Below are 15,460 nucleotides of genomic sequence, written 5' to 3'. Positions count from 1 at the left end.
CACAGACACAGGCCCGCCTCACACCTCCCAGGCTGCTAACAGGTCACCTCTGGCTGATCCATATTGATTGGTTTGGGTCTCCCTGGCCAGGGTCTGCTGCAGAATCAAGGAGGCCAACGTATTGCCCAGACACAGTCCAGTCCAGATGTAAGAACCCAAGTCAGCTGCATCAGGCCCCAAAGGGAAACCCACAATAAAAAGTTGAGCCCAAGAGCCCCCTCCCCTCCTGTGACTTCCAGCAACTGGTATTCAGAAGCATTGCTGCCTCCACCTGGAGGCACAGAGCATAACCATTATGGCCAATAGTCTTCGACATCCCTCTCCTTCATGAATCTGTCTAATCCTCTTTTAAAGCCACACAAGTGACCCTGCCTGCTCACAAAACTGCTTCACTGTCAAATGTGCATCATTTACGTTACCTGGAGATTTGACATTTGTTTAAACCAGTGGTTATCAAACTTTTTTTCCTCTTAGCTGCACTTTCAGAATAAAAATTTGCTCGCGCCACACCGAATTTTTTTATTGAGTAAAGCGTGTAGGGAAGAGGGGAAAGCGACAGAAGTTTGTAAAATTGCCCATGTCTTAGAGAAAGTGGACAAGGGCAACTTTCCCCAATGCATTCCAAAATGATACTGAATGGTGGAAGATTCAAGGCACGCAAACGGAAATACTTTTTCACACAGCATAATAGTGAAATTGGGATCTGTTCCCGTGACCTACAGTCACAGCTGCCAACTTCCCATTTTTAAAAGGGGGGTTAGGCAAATCGCTAGGGGCAAAGGCTCTCCGTGGCCACTAGTTATGATGCCCAGCAGACACACACACACACACACACACACACACCTGCTTCTGAATATAGCAGTAGGCACTGGGACCAAACAGCTGGAGAAGGTGATGACACTTGTGTCCTGCCTGCAGGGATCTTGTGAAGGCCACCTGGTGGAGCTGAGTTGATGAATTGTCTCACAAGGACAGGACTAGATAAAAAGCAGTTTAATTTGAAGGAGCCTCTTGGTCCTTAAGGAGGTATTGCGTACAAGTGCCTGGGTGGGGGTAGAAGCCACAGAGAGAGTGCAGGAGACAGGAAGGGGGATCTTGCAATGCTTGGAGGTTTTGTGGAGTCTTCCTGTTCCTCTTTAGTGCTCACGGCCCAGGAAGGAGTCAAGTGCCGATTCAGACAGCACCCCGGCAAGGTATGTCCAAGGGCAGAAGGGAGCTTCCTCAGGGATACAAGAAAGGCTCCACTGACCCCCAACCAGCCCCCTTACCTAATATACCACCAGCCAGCATTGGGGGGGGGGGCCTTCTACAGAAAATGTGATGTTTGGAGACTCCTGTTGCCTTCGAAACTGGAGACAGAAACTCCAAAACAGGAGAGGGAGTTTGGGTGGTCCTCAGCAGCCCAGGGCACCAATGCACAGCAGGCGCACTTGAGTGCTGGGTGTCACTGCAACACCACAGTTTAGCCTGGCTGAAGCCTCTTGCAAATTGGGGTAGGGAGATGAACTCTGAACAGGTTGCAAAACTTGCTCGACTGGGGGAAGGGAGCTCTTGGATACCAAATCTGACGGTGGTGAGTGGGTGGCGGTATCCCCCGAGCCGGACCGGCACCTGCCTTGAGTCCAGTTTCTCAGAGTAGGGACTTGGGTTCTTCGCAGGCACTTTCCGGAACTGCTGGGGTGTTACGTTAGGGAGCGCCGCGAGGCTGCGGCCGCAAAAGGGAACTTGCAGCGGCCCGGCCGCTTCTCAGGAAAACCATGCCAGGGAGTCCGGGGCAGGCTGACGGCGCTGGCTCTTCCTTGCAGGGCGAAGGCTGCTGGTCTGCCTGCTTGACCATGGGTTTTGAGCTCGCGCTGGGTTGCCCCGAGGGCCACAGCGCCCTGCTCCAGCTGCAGGAGGCTGAGCTGCGCCTGCTGGAGGGGCTCCGCAAGTGGATGGGCCAGCGCGCCAAGAGCGACCGAGAGTACGCCGCCCTCCTACACCAGATGCACAGCCAGGCCGGCAAGCAGGAGAGCGGCGGCCAGCCTAGCAACAGCCAGGTCGCCCAGGTAGGCTCCCAGGACCCCCCCCCCCCAATCTGGCGCGGAGCCCCCTTGACCCTTCCCTCCATCCTCACCTGGGGACGCTCCCCGTCCCCTTTCCATTAGGAGGGGGGCGGCTGGGCAGCTTCTCCCTCTCTGCGTCTTTCTCTCTCTCTCCATCTGCCTTCCTGGTCCTTTTCTGTCCGCAGTGCTGGTGGTCGCTGGTAACACAGACGGAGGCCCTGAGCCAGCTCCTGCAGCGACACGCCGAGGCGCTGGTCTCGGGGCCCCTGCACAAGCTGGGCCAGCTCATTCGAGACAAGCAGCAGCTGCGGCGGAGCTACAGCGAGCAGTGGCAGCACATGAGCCAGGACTTGCTCCGGGTACGGCAGCCCACCAACCCTCGCGCCCGCCGCCCGTCCCGTCCGGGCTGCGCAGCAGCGGCCCCTGGTGGGCACTTGCGGTGGGGCATGTGGCTGGAATCTGACTCAGACCCCAAAGGACGTCTAGTCCATCCCTCCGCAGGAAGCCCGCAACTGCAAACCCTTTCTGTATGGAGACCTCTAAGCCCCCTTTCTTCCTTGGCTCTTCCAGACCACCCAGCAGGAGCCTGAGCGCCTGAAGGCACAGTACCGCAGCCATGTCCGGGAGAGTGCTCAGGCCAAGCGCAAATACCAGGAGGCCAGCAAAGGTGGGTGTGGCTGGAGACCCCCCCACAGAGCCCAACTGGGTCAGCCCAAAGACCTGCCTCGGCCAGTGCCCTGTTCAGGAAAATCCCCAAGAGCATCTTCCTCCCATCCTCCCTCCAGCCAAGGGTATTCAGATGAATGCAGCATCCTCTGAACGCAGCTTTTGGCCTAAAAGGCAGCTTCCAAATACTTGCCCATTCACATAGCCTGAAAAAACTCGAAATAGTTATGAAATAGCTGGTATTTCAATAGTCTGGACGGAAGTTTTGCTCAGGGTGTCCTGTTTCTCCGTGTGTGTTTGTGTGTGAAAGTCTAGGAGCCTGGCAATTAAGGGGAAACACAAATGTAACCAGGAGTCCACTCTCCACCTGATTGGCTAAAAGGTTGGGATGGGGAGTGAAAATATTGTATGCAAGCTGACCGGGAAAATAAGTTGCAGAACTAAAGAAGGAAAGAGCAGTGGAGTCAGAACCTTCAAGAGCTTCAGGATGCAGGAGCCGGGAGTGGACCATTAAAGGATCCAGAAGGTTAACCGAGGGATGAGAGTTGATAAAATACTGACATGGTTAGGGAAACTGTCTAGAATAAGCATAGCAGGATGCACTTGTATCTGTTTATTTGTATTTGTGTAACCACCCAAACTGTAAAGGTTTTAGTAAAGTAACAAGCCAATCTAAGTTTAGCTAAACTTGTTGCCTTACTTAAGTAAGTGGTTTATTTATTTATTTTGGTCCCCCCCCCCCAATCTTAGTCTTGTCATTCATCCCATTCATCTAAGTGTTGTACTACTCTACCCATTATTGGGAGCGGGGTAGGCCAGTTAGAGTCCAGAAGGCTGAAGGACTGCCTAGTGGAAACTGCACGATAAAAATGGAGAGATCTACTTGGTTCATAGCTGTCAACGTTTCCCTTTTTTAAAGGGAAATTCCCTTATTCCGAATAGGATTCCCCTTTAAAAAAGGGAAAAGTTGACAGCTATGCTTGGTGGCAGTGGTGAAGTTAATCATAAGGAGGGGGTGGTTTGAGTGGCAGGGTTGTTTCCCTCCCTCCCTTCTGTCTCTTGGGACAGGCTATAGCCTGTGCCATGACACCTAGTTGCCAGCCCCAGGCATCTTAGCCGTGTCAGCCATGGGACAAAAATCTCTTACTGTGCACGACTGCATTGGCACTCCTGACCCTCCTATGCTTTTGCGCTCTCCCTGCAGAGAAGGACCGAGAGAAGGCCAAGGACAGATATGTCCGGAGCCTGTGGAAGCTCTACTCCCTGCACAACCAGTATGTGCTGGCCCTGAAGGCGGCTGAGGTGCAGCACAACCACCACTACCAGCACACCCTGCCTGGGGTGCTCCAGTCCTTGCACAGCCTGCACCAGGAAATGGCCCACATCACGTAAGAGGGGCTCCAGAAGGGCTGGGGGGGTGAGATGGAGAAGGCCAGGGACCTTGAGAAAAGGAGCCCAGCAGCACCAACCATAGTAGCACATTTGACTCCATGTAAAACAGTCTATAAGGATGCGGGTGGCGCTGTGGGTTAAACCACAGAGCCTAGGACTTGCTGATCGACGGGGTGAGCTCCCGTTGCTCAGTCCCTGCTCCTGCCAACCTAGCAGTTCAAAAGCACGTCAAAGTGCAAGTAGATAAATAGGTGGGAAGGTAAACGGCATTTCCGTACGCACTGCTCTGGTTCGCCAGAAGCAACTTAGTCATGCTGGCCACATGACCCAGAAGCTGTGCACCAGCTCCCTCGGCCAATAAAGCAAGATGAGCACCGCAACCCCAGAGTCGGTCACGACTGGACCTAAAGGTCAGGGGTCCCTTTACCTTTAAAACAGTCCCGTGCCCTCACAGCTGATGTTCTCAAGATTGCCAAGAACAGTACATTTCAGCCATCAAAGGCATGGATGAACAGGAATGCTTTTAGAATCATAGAATTGTAGAGTTGGAAGGGATCCCGGAGGGTCATCTAGTCCAACCCCCTTGCAAATCCTGCAAATCTAGCCCAACCCCTGAACAATAATGATGATGATTTGATTTCTCATCAACACTTCATTGTATGTTCCCACCGCTGTTGTTTTTAAACAATATTAAAAACAGTTTAAAACAATCAGGAGAGAAGGAAATACACCCCGCCAGGGAGGGCATCCTACAAATGTGGACCTGCCACCAAGAAGGCCCTGTCATGGCTCAAGGGCAGCGAAACAGCCCCAGTGGCGTTACTAACAGAACCTGAGATGGTTGCTATTGGAGGGACTGTGCCTTTGGGTACTCAGGTCCCAAGTCATTTCAGGCTTTGTGTACTAGAACTAGCACCTTGAATTAGGCCCAGCAGCTCAGTTTTTCCACCAGCAGTTTCCTGTTTCTGTGCTGGCAGGAAGGGGACCCTCCAGGAGTACGCAAGCATCACCAGCCTGGTGCAGGAGGAGATGGTGATGGTGCACCAAGCCATGGGCAGAGCCATTGAGCGCCTCCGCCCAGACGTGGAATACGAAGGCTTTCATCCCCAGTGCAGGTAGCCCCTGCTGTTCTTCCTCTGAGATTCTGGGGGCTGGATTTCCCAGCCAGCAGCCTCTGCCACCTTCCTCTGGTCTGTCTCTCTCCAGGTGTGGGAACGAGGCCCCTGCTGTGGTGACCTTTGACACGAGCCTGCTGGAGGAGATGGAGACAGAGGGCCTGAAAGCCGGGGAGCTCCAGCTGAATGAGCTGACACTGGAAAGCATGCAGCACACGTGCGTTGGGGGCAGTGTTAGAAATTAGCCAGGCGCGTTTTGCTACTGGGACAGGTTCCAGTTGTGACTTTGTGGAGATTTCTGGGCACCAGGTTGGCAACCACAGTTTATAAACCTCTGCCTTAGCCCATAGTTAATTCCATTTCCGCTGTGTGTGTTTCTCCTTCTTGCATACTGGGATAAGTGAATTGCTGTAAGAGTAAGCTGTAGTCAAGCAATGTAGTTGAGGCAGTGCCAGATTTACTTATAAGCTGAACAAGCTATAGCTTAGGGCCCTACTCTCTTGGGCCCCAAAAAAATATTTTAAGGGGGGGAACCCAGATGTACATTTCCAAAATATAAGATAAAAAACAAATAAAATGGCTTTAGATACCTATTAGGTCCATAAATTACCATATAACATTTATTCAACACAAAAAACAGTGACAGTTTGTTGTTGACAAAGGACAGCTGGACATATAAAGGGCGTCATTACCTTCAGTAGCTTAGGGCCTCATCAAACCTAAATCTGGCCCTGAGTTGAGGGCATAGAAGGGAACACAAGGGTCATTTAGTCCAACCTAGTTTTAAGGTGCCACTTGGTGAATAGCTTACATATCTGAGTTTCCAATACTGGTTGAGAGAGTAAGGGTGGGTTTTTGCAGGCTCAGTCCTAACTACTGAGAGCAAGGGCAGCATCCCCCACCGCTGCAGTGCCAGGGGGGGAGTAGCTGTGCCTGTAGAAATTTTCCTTCCCTTTCTCCTGTCAAAAAGGGTGCAGGAGATCCATCTCTGGGGAGATCCACTCCAGCCTCATGGAGCACAGAGCAGAGGCTAATGATTTGGGCAGATGGGGCAAAGATGGAGCTCTGGCTCAGCCAGCCTCCTTCTTTTCTGTGCTCTGGGTGTTTCTCTTGCCTTGCTGGGAGCCCAGAAGACAGAGATGTTCTGCTAAGAATCAGCTGGGATAGCTCAGCCGGCAGAGTGCAAGACTTTTAATCTCAGGGTTGCAAGTTCAAGCCCCATGTTGGGCAAAAGATTCCTGCCTTTCAGGGGGTTGAACCTCGTGGTCCCTTCCCACCTACCATTCTATGGTAATAATAATAATAATAATAATAATAATAATAATAATAATAATAATTTATTATTTATACCCCGCCCAACTGGCTGGGTTTCCCCAGCCACCCTGGGTGGCTTCCAACAAAGTATTGAAATACAGTGGTCTGTTAAACATTAAAAGCTTCCCTAAAGAGGGCTGCCTTCAGATGTCTTTTAAAGGTCTGGTAGTTGTTCTTCTCTTTGACAGCTGGTGGGAGGGCATTCCACCGGGCGGGTGCCACTACCAAGAAGGCCCTCTGCCTGGTTCCCTTTAACTTGGCTTCTCGCAGTGAGGGAACCCCAGAAGGCCCTTGGTGCTGAACCTCAGTGTCCGGGCAGAACAATGGGGGTGGAGGTGCTCCTTCAGGTATGCTGGACTGAGGCCATTTAGGACTTTAAAGGTCAGCACCAACACTTTGAATTGTGCTCAGAAACGTACTGGGAGCCAATGTAGATCTTTCAAGCCAATGTAGATTTTTCTATGTCCTGGAGGCGAGTTGCAGCCAGGCAGAACCCTGTGCGCCATTGGTTCCTGGGCTAGCTGAAGCCTCCATGCCTCTCTCCCATTGCAGCCTCACCTCGCTGGAGGAGGAGCTGGCCAACGCCACAGAGAGCACCCGAGGTCACCAGCAGCGCACCCAGATTCTAAAGGCTGAAATCCAGAAGGAAGAGGCAGCTGTGAGCCCTGGAGAACGGTGAGGCTGGGTGTGAGGCCAAGGCCTTGGGCACCGAGGGAAGGGGCTGGCAGGAGCTCTGCTGTGCCCTACCAGCTTCAACTGCTCCACTGGGCATGGGCGTTTCTCCCTCCCCACTTTTCTTTCCTGCAGGATCCTGCTCCTGGGAAAGCGCCAGGCCTTGCATGAAGCCCAGCACCAAAGCCACCTGGCCCAGGGCATGCAGGACAAGATTCAAGCACAGCGGGATTTGCTGTGGCACAGGCTGGACAAGCTGGGAACCTGTGAGCCTCCGCCTGCTCCAGCCCTGCAGGAGGACAATCAATCAGTGTCGTCTGGGGTGCGTGGAGCCACTGTGGGTGCAATCACTGCAAGTCCATGGGGCAAGCTCCTTGCAGGGGCATAGGAAGCAGGGGTGCGGAGGTGCGGTCTGCCCCAGGTGTCATCCTTGAGGGGGGTGACAAAATGGCACACCGCAGGAGTTGGCACTTACAGCGCGCCTGAGCCACACGTTTCTCCTAGGAGTGATGTGGTGGCTCGGGGCCCCGCACTGCCCAAAATGGCAGCGTAGGGCTTGCATCTGCCAGGTGGACTCTGTGGGCAGCTTGCCGCGCCTCCCCCGTGGGCAGATCGCTGCCCCACCCCTTGCAGCACCCCCATGCACGGATCGCCCTGCCCCCACCGCTCTGGGTGCCAGAGCAGCTAGTTATGCTCCTGGCTCTTTGGCCTTTGGGGTGGGCAAACCTGGCAAACGTTTGACTTTTATCCCACCTTTCTTCCAAGGAGCTAAAGGTGGCATGTGTTTTCTCCCCGTTCCCATTTTATCTTCATAACAACCCTGTGAGGTAGGTTAAGCTGAGGTGCAGTGACTGGCCACCCACCCAAGGAGAGAGGGGGTCTGAACTCTGGCCTCCCAGGTCCTAGCCCGATGCTCTAACCACTATGCCACACTGTCTCTAGCTTGGTTGAGCCAGTGCGCAGCTGTCCACCCTGACCTTGACACTCACTCTGTGCCTTCCTTCTTGGACAGGAGGCGGAGCGTGATGGGGGTCGGATCCCGGCCTTGGAGGTCCTGAAGCAGCACTTCTCGGGCATCTTCCGACCACGTCTCACAGTGAGTGCCTCCCACCCACTGATCCACCCACCCACTTGTGTCCCTTCTCTGCCCTGCTTTCTGAATCAGCACTGCCAAGGATGTGCTGGGAGCAACTGGGAGGAGTGGGGTGGGTGGAGGCAACGCACGAGGAGATGTTCCTCCATACGCTCTTCCTTCCTGGCCTTCTCTGCTAGAAAGGGAGCTGGCTGTGCCCATTCCCCCTCTCTCCATCCGCAGCTGCCGCCCCCAGTGCCCCTCCTGCCTGAGGTGCAGAAGCCCCTGGGCCAGCAAGCCTGGTACCACGGCGCCATCCCCCGCATGGAGGTGCAGAGGCTGCTGCAGGCCAGCGGAGACTTCCTGGTGCGCGAGAGCCAAGGCAAGCAGGAGTACGTCCTCTCAGTCTTGTGGGATGCTCAGCCTCGGCATTTCATCCTCCAATCTGCTGATGTGAGTGTTGTAAATGGGATGGTGGTGCTGGGTGAAGTGGGCAGAGGAGAGAAAGAAGCAGGCAGGCAGCCATTCTAGCCCAAATGTAGCCACTACAGTTGTGGCTCTGGTTACGTGGCGCCCTTGCTAATACGTCCACCTGGAATCACAATCCTTTCTTCAGTCAATTTTTGTAGAGAACCCAGATGATACTGTGACCACCCCAAAACATTCCTATGTTTTTGGGCTTGTACTCTAATCTTTTTTTACACTCAATTTGTGGGATTTTAAAAGAAAACTCTGGGCTTTCTCCAGGCCACTGGCCTTTTAATTAATAGCTTCCTTCCTGGCCTTTTCATTTTTAGTGGTTTCTACTTCTCATCTTGTGCCCCTTTAATTAATTCCTTCTTGTTCACTTGCCCAACCAAGACATTCCTATAATTAGTTTCTGCCAGCTGTTTCCTGTAGAATGAGACTGTAACTGCTGGTTTCCTCTCTGCCGCTAGAGCAATTGCTTATCAACTTTTCACTTAAAAACAACAACATCGCAACTGAACAATGAATGTGAATGAACAGGAAGAAATTAAGTCTCCTCTTGCCTGTGGTAGCTTTTAGCACAGTGGAGATTTATCAATTTATTTTTATTTCATAAAATGTATACACCGCTTGATTGTATACACCCCTCAAAATGGTTTACAAGCACAATAAAACAAAGTTATTGGTAAAAACAATTAATATTAAAAAGGTAAAATCAGCCATAAACTAAAAACAAATTAAAACATACATTAACATTCAGCATTCTACATAACTGGATAGGCTTGTCTAAACAAAAATGCTTTTAGTAGGTGCTAAAGTACTATCTGATGTCAATAGGCAGGGAGTTTCAGAGTTTAAGTGCTGCCATATTAAAAGATTGCATTGGAGATGCCAGAGCAGTGGTGTTTGTCTTAGGACTGTGCCAGAACTAAGACGGCTGCTCTTTGTGGGATTTCCCCTTAGAACATGTATCGCTTGGAGGGCGAAGCTTTTCCCACCATTCCGCTGCTGATTGACCATTTCCTGAAGACCAAACAGCCCATCACCAAAAAGAGTGGTGTTGTCTTGGGAAAGCCCATCATCAAGGTACTGCTCTCTGCCTCACCCTCTGCTGCCACTAGATTGGGCCAAGCTAAGGAAGGGAGGGTTGGGGTTGCAGAGTTCCCTGACCTGTGACTGAGTGGCTGCTCTTGCTGCAGGACAAGTGGGTGTTAGACCATGAGGACATGCTGCTTGGGGAACGCATCGGGCAGGTGAGTGACTCCCTGGCAATGGTGGTGGCGGTGGAAGGCATGCTCTGGTTAGGCACCACACCTTCAGGAGTCCCACTGTTGGACTCTTGACAAAAGCTGTGCGCTGTGGAGCAGCTGACTGCCTCTCCCCCTCAGCCTTCCTTTTGTTAAATGGGAATAATCCAGGTAAGAGAGGCAGAGCAGCAGCCTGCCTTCTGGAGGCCTGGCCAGGGGCCGGGGGCAAGCCTCCCTGCTGCCCTGTTTGCTGAAGGGAAGCAGTCCAAACCGACTCACCCTTAGAGCCATGCCTTGGCTGGCTCACCACCACCACAAGGACACTTTCTTCTGTGGTCCCTGGAGACACGCAGTTGCATAGGTTTGGTGTGCAAACCGGATTCAGAAGCACTGGACCCTGCTGGCTGCACACCCAGGAAGCAGCAGGGGATGGAGTCTCTTCCCTGGACTAGATTTTGCAATCTGTTTCTGTGGGCAAAAGGGCAGGGAGAGAAAGTGGTGCCATCTGTCTTCTTTCTCCAGGGCAACTTTGGAGAGGTGTTCAGTGGGCGCCTCCGCTGTGACAACACCCCGGTGGCTGTGAAGTCCTGCCGTGAAACTCTCCCGCCAGAGCTCAAGGCCCGATTCCTGCAAGAGGCCAGGTGTGTAGGGAGCAAACTCCTGGGCAACTGGGACTACATTGCTAGGCTCCTCCTGAGTCTGAGCAGGACACTCACTCTGGGGCATGTTGTGGGGGCAGGATCTTCCCTCCCAACTCTTTGGAACAAATGTAGGAAGCTGCCTCTTCCTGAGTCCACCTGGCTCAGTGCTGGCAGCAGCTCTCCAGGGGGCCATCTGCATGCAGGGCAGGTGTCCTAATCCAAGCTGAGTGGTGCTGGTGGGAGATTCCATGGTCCTCACTCCCATGGTTTCTTTGAACGGAGCCTTTTAAAGGCAGACATCCCACCTTCCTTGAGAAAAGTGGCAGAGATTCCAGTCTTGCAGAGATGGTGGGGACTGATCATTTTGCCCTGACCCCCCTTTATCTGCTGAATCTCATGACCTGCCTGTCTGGGGGAGCGTCAAGACCACTGCGCCCTCCCAGTGCTGCTGCCTTGCCACAGAGTCGCAGCATTGCCCACCCTGCCCCTGCCATTAGCATCTTTGTACTGGGGGTAGGGTAGCAAGGACATGTGAGCTGCTGGGGACGCCCCTTGGAATCCCTTACCTGGCTGGCACTTGGCGTTTCCTCCCTTCATTGTGTCTCCTCTCACTCCCCTTGCAGGATCCTCAAGCAATACAACCACCCAAATATTGTCCGGCTCATTGGTGTCTGCACCCAGAAGCACCCTATTTACATTGTCATGGAGCTAGTTCAGGGTAAGCCCAGCATTTCATGGCTTTCCATAGCCTTCAGGCTTTCTGTTTAAACTCCCCCAGCAGTATATAGGGTGTGTCTGTTTCCTGGGTGGAAGATTTATGCATTGCAGCTGGTGGAAAGAGAAACATCTGCCCATTACATTTGCCATTACGAGATACCGGTATATGCAAGCTTCCTGGTTATGCAGAGGCCTCTTGAGAACAGGCACTCTGTGTTGCCTTGAAATCTAGTGGCATTTATTCACAAAGCTCCAGGTGCCCTACTTCTCTCCCTGCTGACTTCAGCAGAGCTTGGCTGCTGGATAAGTCCAGTGGCCCATTTAGTTTGGCATCCTGTTCTCACTATGGCCACCCAGATGCTGATAGGAAGCCCACAAGCAGGACTTGAGGGTCACAGCCCTCTCCTCCTCCTGCAGTTTCCGGCAACTGGTATTCAGAAACATTTCCTGCCCATGATGGTTTGTTCAGGAGGGGATCTCAACCAGGAGCTCTCAGGCTGAGCTCCAGAGCCTCTGCTTCCTATCCTGCCATGGCTCCCAGCTTCCCTGGTGTGACACTGGCCAGCTGGCTCCCAGCCCAGCTTCCCTCTCTCATCTCACAGGGGGTGACTTCTTGTCTTTCCTGCGGAATGAGGGAGCTCAGCTCAGAGTCAAAGATCTGCTCAAGATGATGGAGAATGCGGCAGCAGGCATGGAGTACCTCGCCAGCAAGCACTGCATCCACCGGTGAGTACCCCTGCCCCTGTCTGTGCAAAAAGGGTTTCCTTCCTTCCTCCCTTCCTTCCTTCTCTGCTTTGGCAGAGACTGTGCTGTGGGGTTGGTGGCACTTTCAAACCTGAAGGCTGGAGCAGGCAGGTGGAGAGGCTTTTTCCCTGGGGAAGGAGGCAGAGTTCCCACCTGTGGCCTTTTCCCACCTTTGAGCAAGGAGGGAATGAGCTGCCTGCAAATCTGCTGCAATGTGCACAGCCTAGTTTACATGTACAAAACCCATCAAGTGATGTTGGGGCTGGAGCCGGGAGTCTCTTGCCTAGGTAGCGGGAAAGAGCTGGGAGTTAAGTTCCAGGCATTGGTTTCTGGGAAACTGCCCCCCTCCCCGAAGTCTTCGGCACCAGTCAGACATTTGGATCTGCTACCCCTTGCAGGGACCTGGCAGCCCGGAACTGTCTCGTGACAGAGAAGAACGCCCTGAAGATCAGTGACTTTGGGATGTCGCGGGAGCAGGAGGACGGCATTTACGCCTCCACTGGTGGCATGAAACAGATCCCTGTGAAGTGGACAGCCCCAGAGGCACTCAGTCACGGTACCCACAGCTGTGGCTCCAGGCCCACCTGCTTTAGTAGTACCCTCCAGCCTGGCTGGCAGGCAGCGGGTAGGGCCCCTTATTCTCCAAACTGGTATAGGGATGCCCTAATGAGCTTTTGGATCATATCAGCTCCTAGCTACAGATGTGTAGCTTGCCAGAGGCAGGTATGGGTTCGTGAGACCCCAGCCTGGGACCATGAATCTAGGACAGTGATGGGCAAACTTGGCCCTCCAGCTGCTTTGAGACCACAATTCCCATCATCCCTGAGCACTGGTCCTGCTAGCTAGGGATTGTCAGAATCTCCGTTCGACCGAGCTGATAAAGCTCATCTTCTGGAATCGCCCTCCGACGTGATTAATGACCTGAGCCTTTGATGAGGCTCCAGGCACATTCCCATTCAGCAGAGAATCAAAGCAGCACGCGGAAGTGATGAGATTTATGGCTACATCACTATGCTTTATTTTCTAGCTACGCAGACAGAAAAAAATACATCATCTCTCTGTGAGAGCAGAGAGCAACTGAACAACAAAGGAACAGGAAACCAGTAACGTCACATCCGTCTCCCGTCTCCCGTGAGACTTCCAACAGTATGGAATCTCTGGAATGTAAACAGGGATGATGGGAGTTGTAGTCCCAAAACAGCTGGAGGGCCAAGTCTGACCATCAGTGATCTAGGAGAAGCCACCTCTCATTCCTGCTCTCTCTTCCTCCTTCCTCAGGCCGGTACTCCTCAGAGAGTGATGTCTGGAGCTTTGGGATCTTGCTCTGGGAAGCCTTCAGTCTGGGAGCCACACCGTACCCCAACATGACCAACCATCAGACCCGCGAGGCTGTGGAGAAGGGTGAAAGCCTAGCAGGGTGGGCTAGGTGGGAGGTGGGGGGAAGCTGTGTCTTTGGTCTCCTTGGAGGGTCTGGGTTTCTACCAGCCCCCTTCTTCTCTTGGCACTCACTGAAGCCATGCTATGGACGGGCACCAAGGAAGATGAGTGGCAAGTATTTTTTAATAAAACGGAAGGAGGTGTGCATTGTGCCTCTCCTGCCTCTCAAAAGTTTGCTCTTTGAAGGTGAGCAAGAATGGGGGAAAGTACCAATGCACAGAAATGTTAATGGAAAAACTTTTGGCCTGTCCTTAATCCACACATTGGGAGTCCCAGGAAATTGCAACCAAAACACATTATTAGTTCCCCTGTCAGCTCCATCCTCCTGTGACCTGGCTGTGTCTTTTCCAATCCCAGGAATGCGCCTGAGCATCCCAGACTTGTGCCCTGAGGTGGTGTACCAGCTCATGCAGAAGTGCTGGGAATATGAGCCACAGAACCGGCCGAGCTTCAGCACCATCCACCAAGAGCTGGTTGTCATTCTGAAGAAGCAGCGGTGAGAGAACTAGCTCCAGAACCCACTGGGTGGCAGCAGGGGTGGCGACCATCTCCTGCACCATGGCTGCATCCACTTGACCTTCTGCCGAACCTGCAACCTTCACGCAAAACCTTTGCTCTTGGCACCCCTTTCTGGCCATGAATACCTTGCCTGCCCCCTCCAGCAAGTCTTCCATCCAAAGTCAGCCAAATGGTCTCAGCTGCATCGTGGCCAGTAGACCGTTTACCCCAGTGGTTCACCCCAGTGGTTCTCAAGGTGTGTGGTGTGCCATACTGGTGTGGCAGGAGAGGTTGGCAAGTGTGGCAGGAAGATGCAAGGACAATCAGATAAATTAGTACATAATTATATTTTGGGGATGATTTTTTCTAATAAAAAAAATTGATTTTCAGGTTTATACATTTCAATAATTTTACAGTCATTTTAACATTTTAAAACTTGACTTCCTTCCCCCTCTTTCTGCGGTTCCTTAAATGTATTTTTAATATCTTCTGCATATCCAAATTAACTTAATTTGTTCATTTATTCATCTACTTTAATGTTTTGATCTGTTTACAATTTATCTATAAATATCCAATAAACCATTTCTATTCTTTTATAAAAAGTTTGTTATCTTGATTTCTTACTTTTCTGGTACGTTTTGCCATTTTTGCATATTCCATATGTTTTTATATCCATTCTTCCTTTGTTGGGACTTCTATTTAGTTCCATTTTGGGGCAAGTAACATTCTTGCCACTGTAGTAGCATACATGAATAAGTTTTTATACAGTTTAGGTAGTTCTGTCCCTATAATTCCCCAAAGAAAAGCTTCTGGGTGTGTTTTTTTACAAATGTTATTTTAAACATCCTTTTCAATTCATTATATATCATTTCCCAGTAGGCTTTAACCTTACTACAAGACCACCATATATTATAAAAAGAACCTTCTTTCTCTTTATATTTCCAACACTTATTTGATTTAGATTTATGCGTTTTACATATTTTCCCCATGAGGAGAAAGAAGCCGTGATATAAAGTAACAGGGTGGGAGGCTGAAGAAGGAGGATGAGGAGCAAATTGCTGGAGATGGCATTTACTACTACTGCTACTACTATAATGCTATAATTAGTAGCAGCAGCAAACACTATTTTAGTGTGCAATAATATTTGTTGCTGCTATTATTGGGAATTTAGTGAGAATGCCTCAAAAAGGGGCAGAAAATGGCAACTACAGCACAGCACTGATGCTCTTCTGCCTTCAGAAGGCATGGATGACTGAGCAGCACCTGACCTCAGCCGTTTTAATTTAAGGCAGAAGTGGAATAGCAGGCTGCTTCTGGGATCCAAATAACGTTCTGTGGCTGACTGGACAGTCCCAAATATTGAGGGAGAGGGGTTTTAATTGCCACCGGTGCATATAGGGGGAGAGATGCTCCTCCCACCCTTGATCAGGGG

General features: G+C 51.6%; 1 protein-coding gene across 2 annotated transcripts; it reads left to right on the top strand.

The window, feature by feature from the left end:
• Positions 1-84: 84 nt before the first annotated feature.
• FES (FES proto-oncogene, tyrosine kinase) lies at positions 85-14,630 on the top strand. 2 transcript variants are annotated; one of them, XM_079952961.1, is made up of 19 exons: positions 85-1,193; positions 1,806-2,048; positions 2,231-2,404; positions 2,616-2,712; positions 3,916-4,099; positions 5,081-5,218; positions 5,310-5,435; positions 7,085-7,207; positions 7,340-7,526; positions 8,217-8,300; positions 8,520-8,729; positions 9,708-9,830; positions 9,944-9,997; positions 10,514-10,632; positions 11,256-11,350; positions 11,952-12,075; positions 12,492-12,649; positions 13,372-13,494; positions 13,888-14,630. In XM_079952961.1, exons 1-19 carry the CDS (start codon positions 1,101-1,103, stop codon positions 14,028-14,030), a joined length of 2,598 nt encoding a protein of 865 aa, XP_079809087.1. In that variant the 5' UTR covers positions 85-1,100; the 3' UTR covers positions 14,031-14,630. The 2 variants fall into 2 exon arrangements, with proteins under 2 accessions (XP_079809087.1, XP_079809086.1); XM_079952960.1 differs by having other exon boundaries at positions 13,372-14,630.
• Positions 14,631-15,460: the final 830 nt, after the last annotated feature.

The sequence above is a fragment of the Podarcis cretensis genome (assembly GCF_951804945.1).
Source record: "Podarcis cretensis genome assembly, chromosome: 14".
Taxonomy (NCBI): domain Eukaryota; kingdom Metazoa; phylum Chordata; class Lepidosauria; order Squamata; family Lacertidae; genus Podarcis; species Podarcis cretensis.
This window is presented reverse-complemented; position numbering and strand designations above follow the sequence as displayed.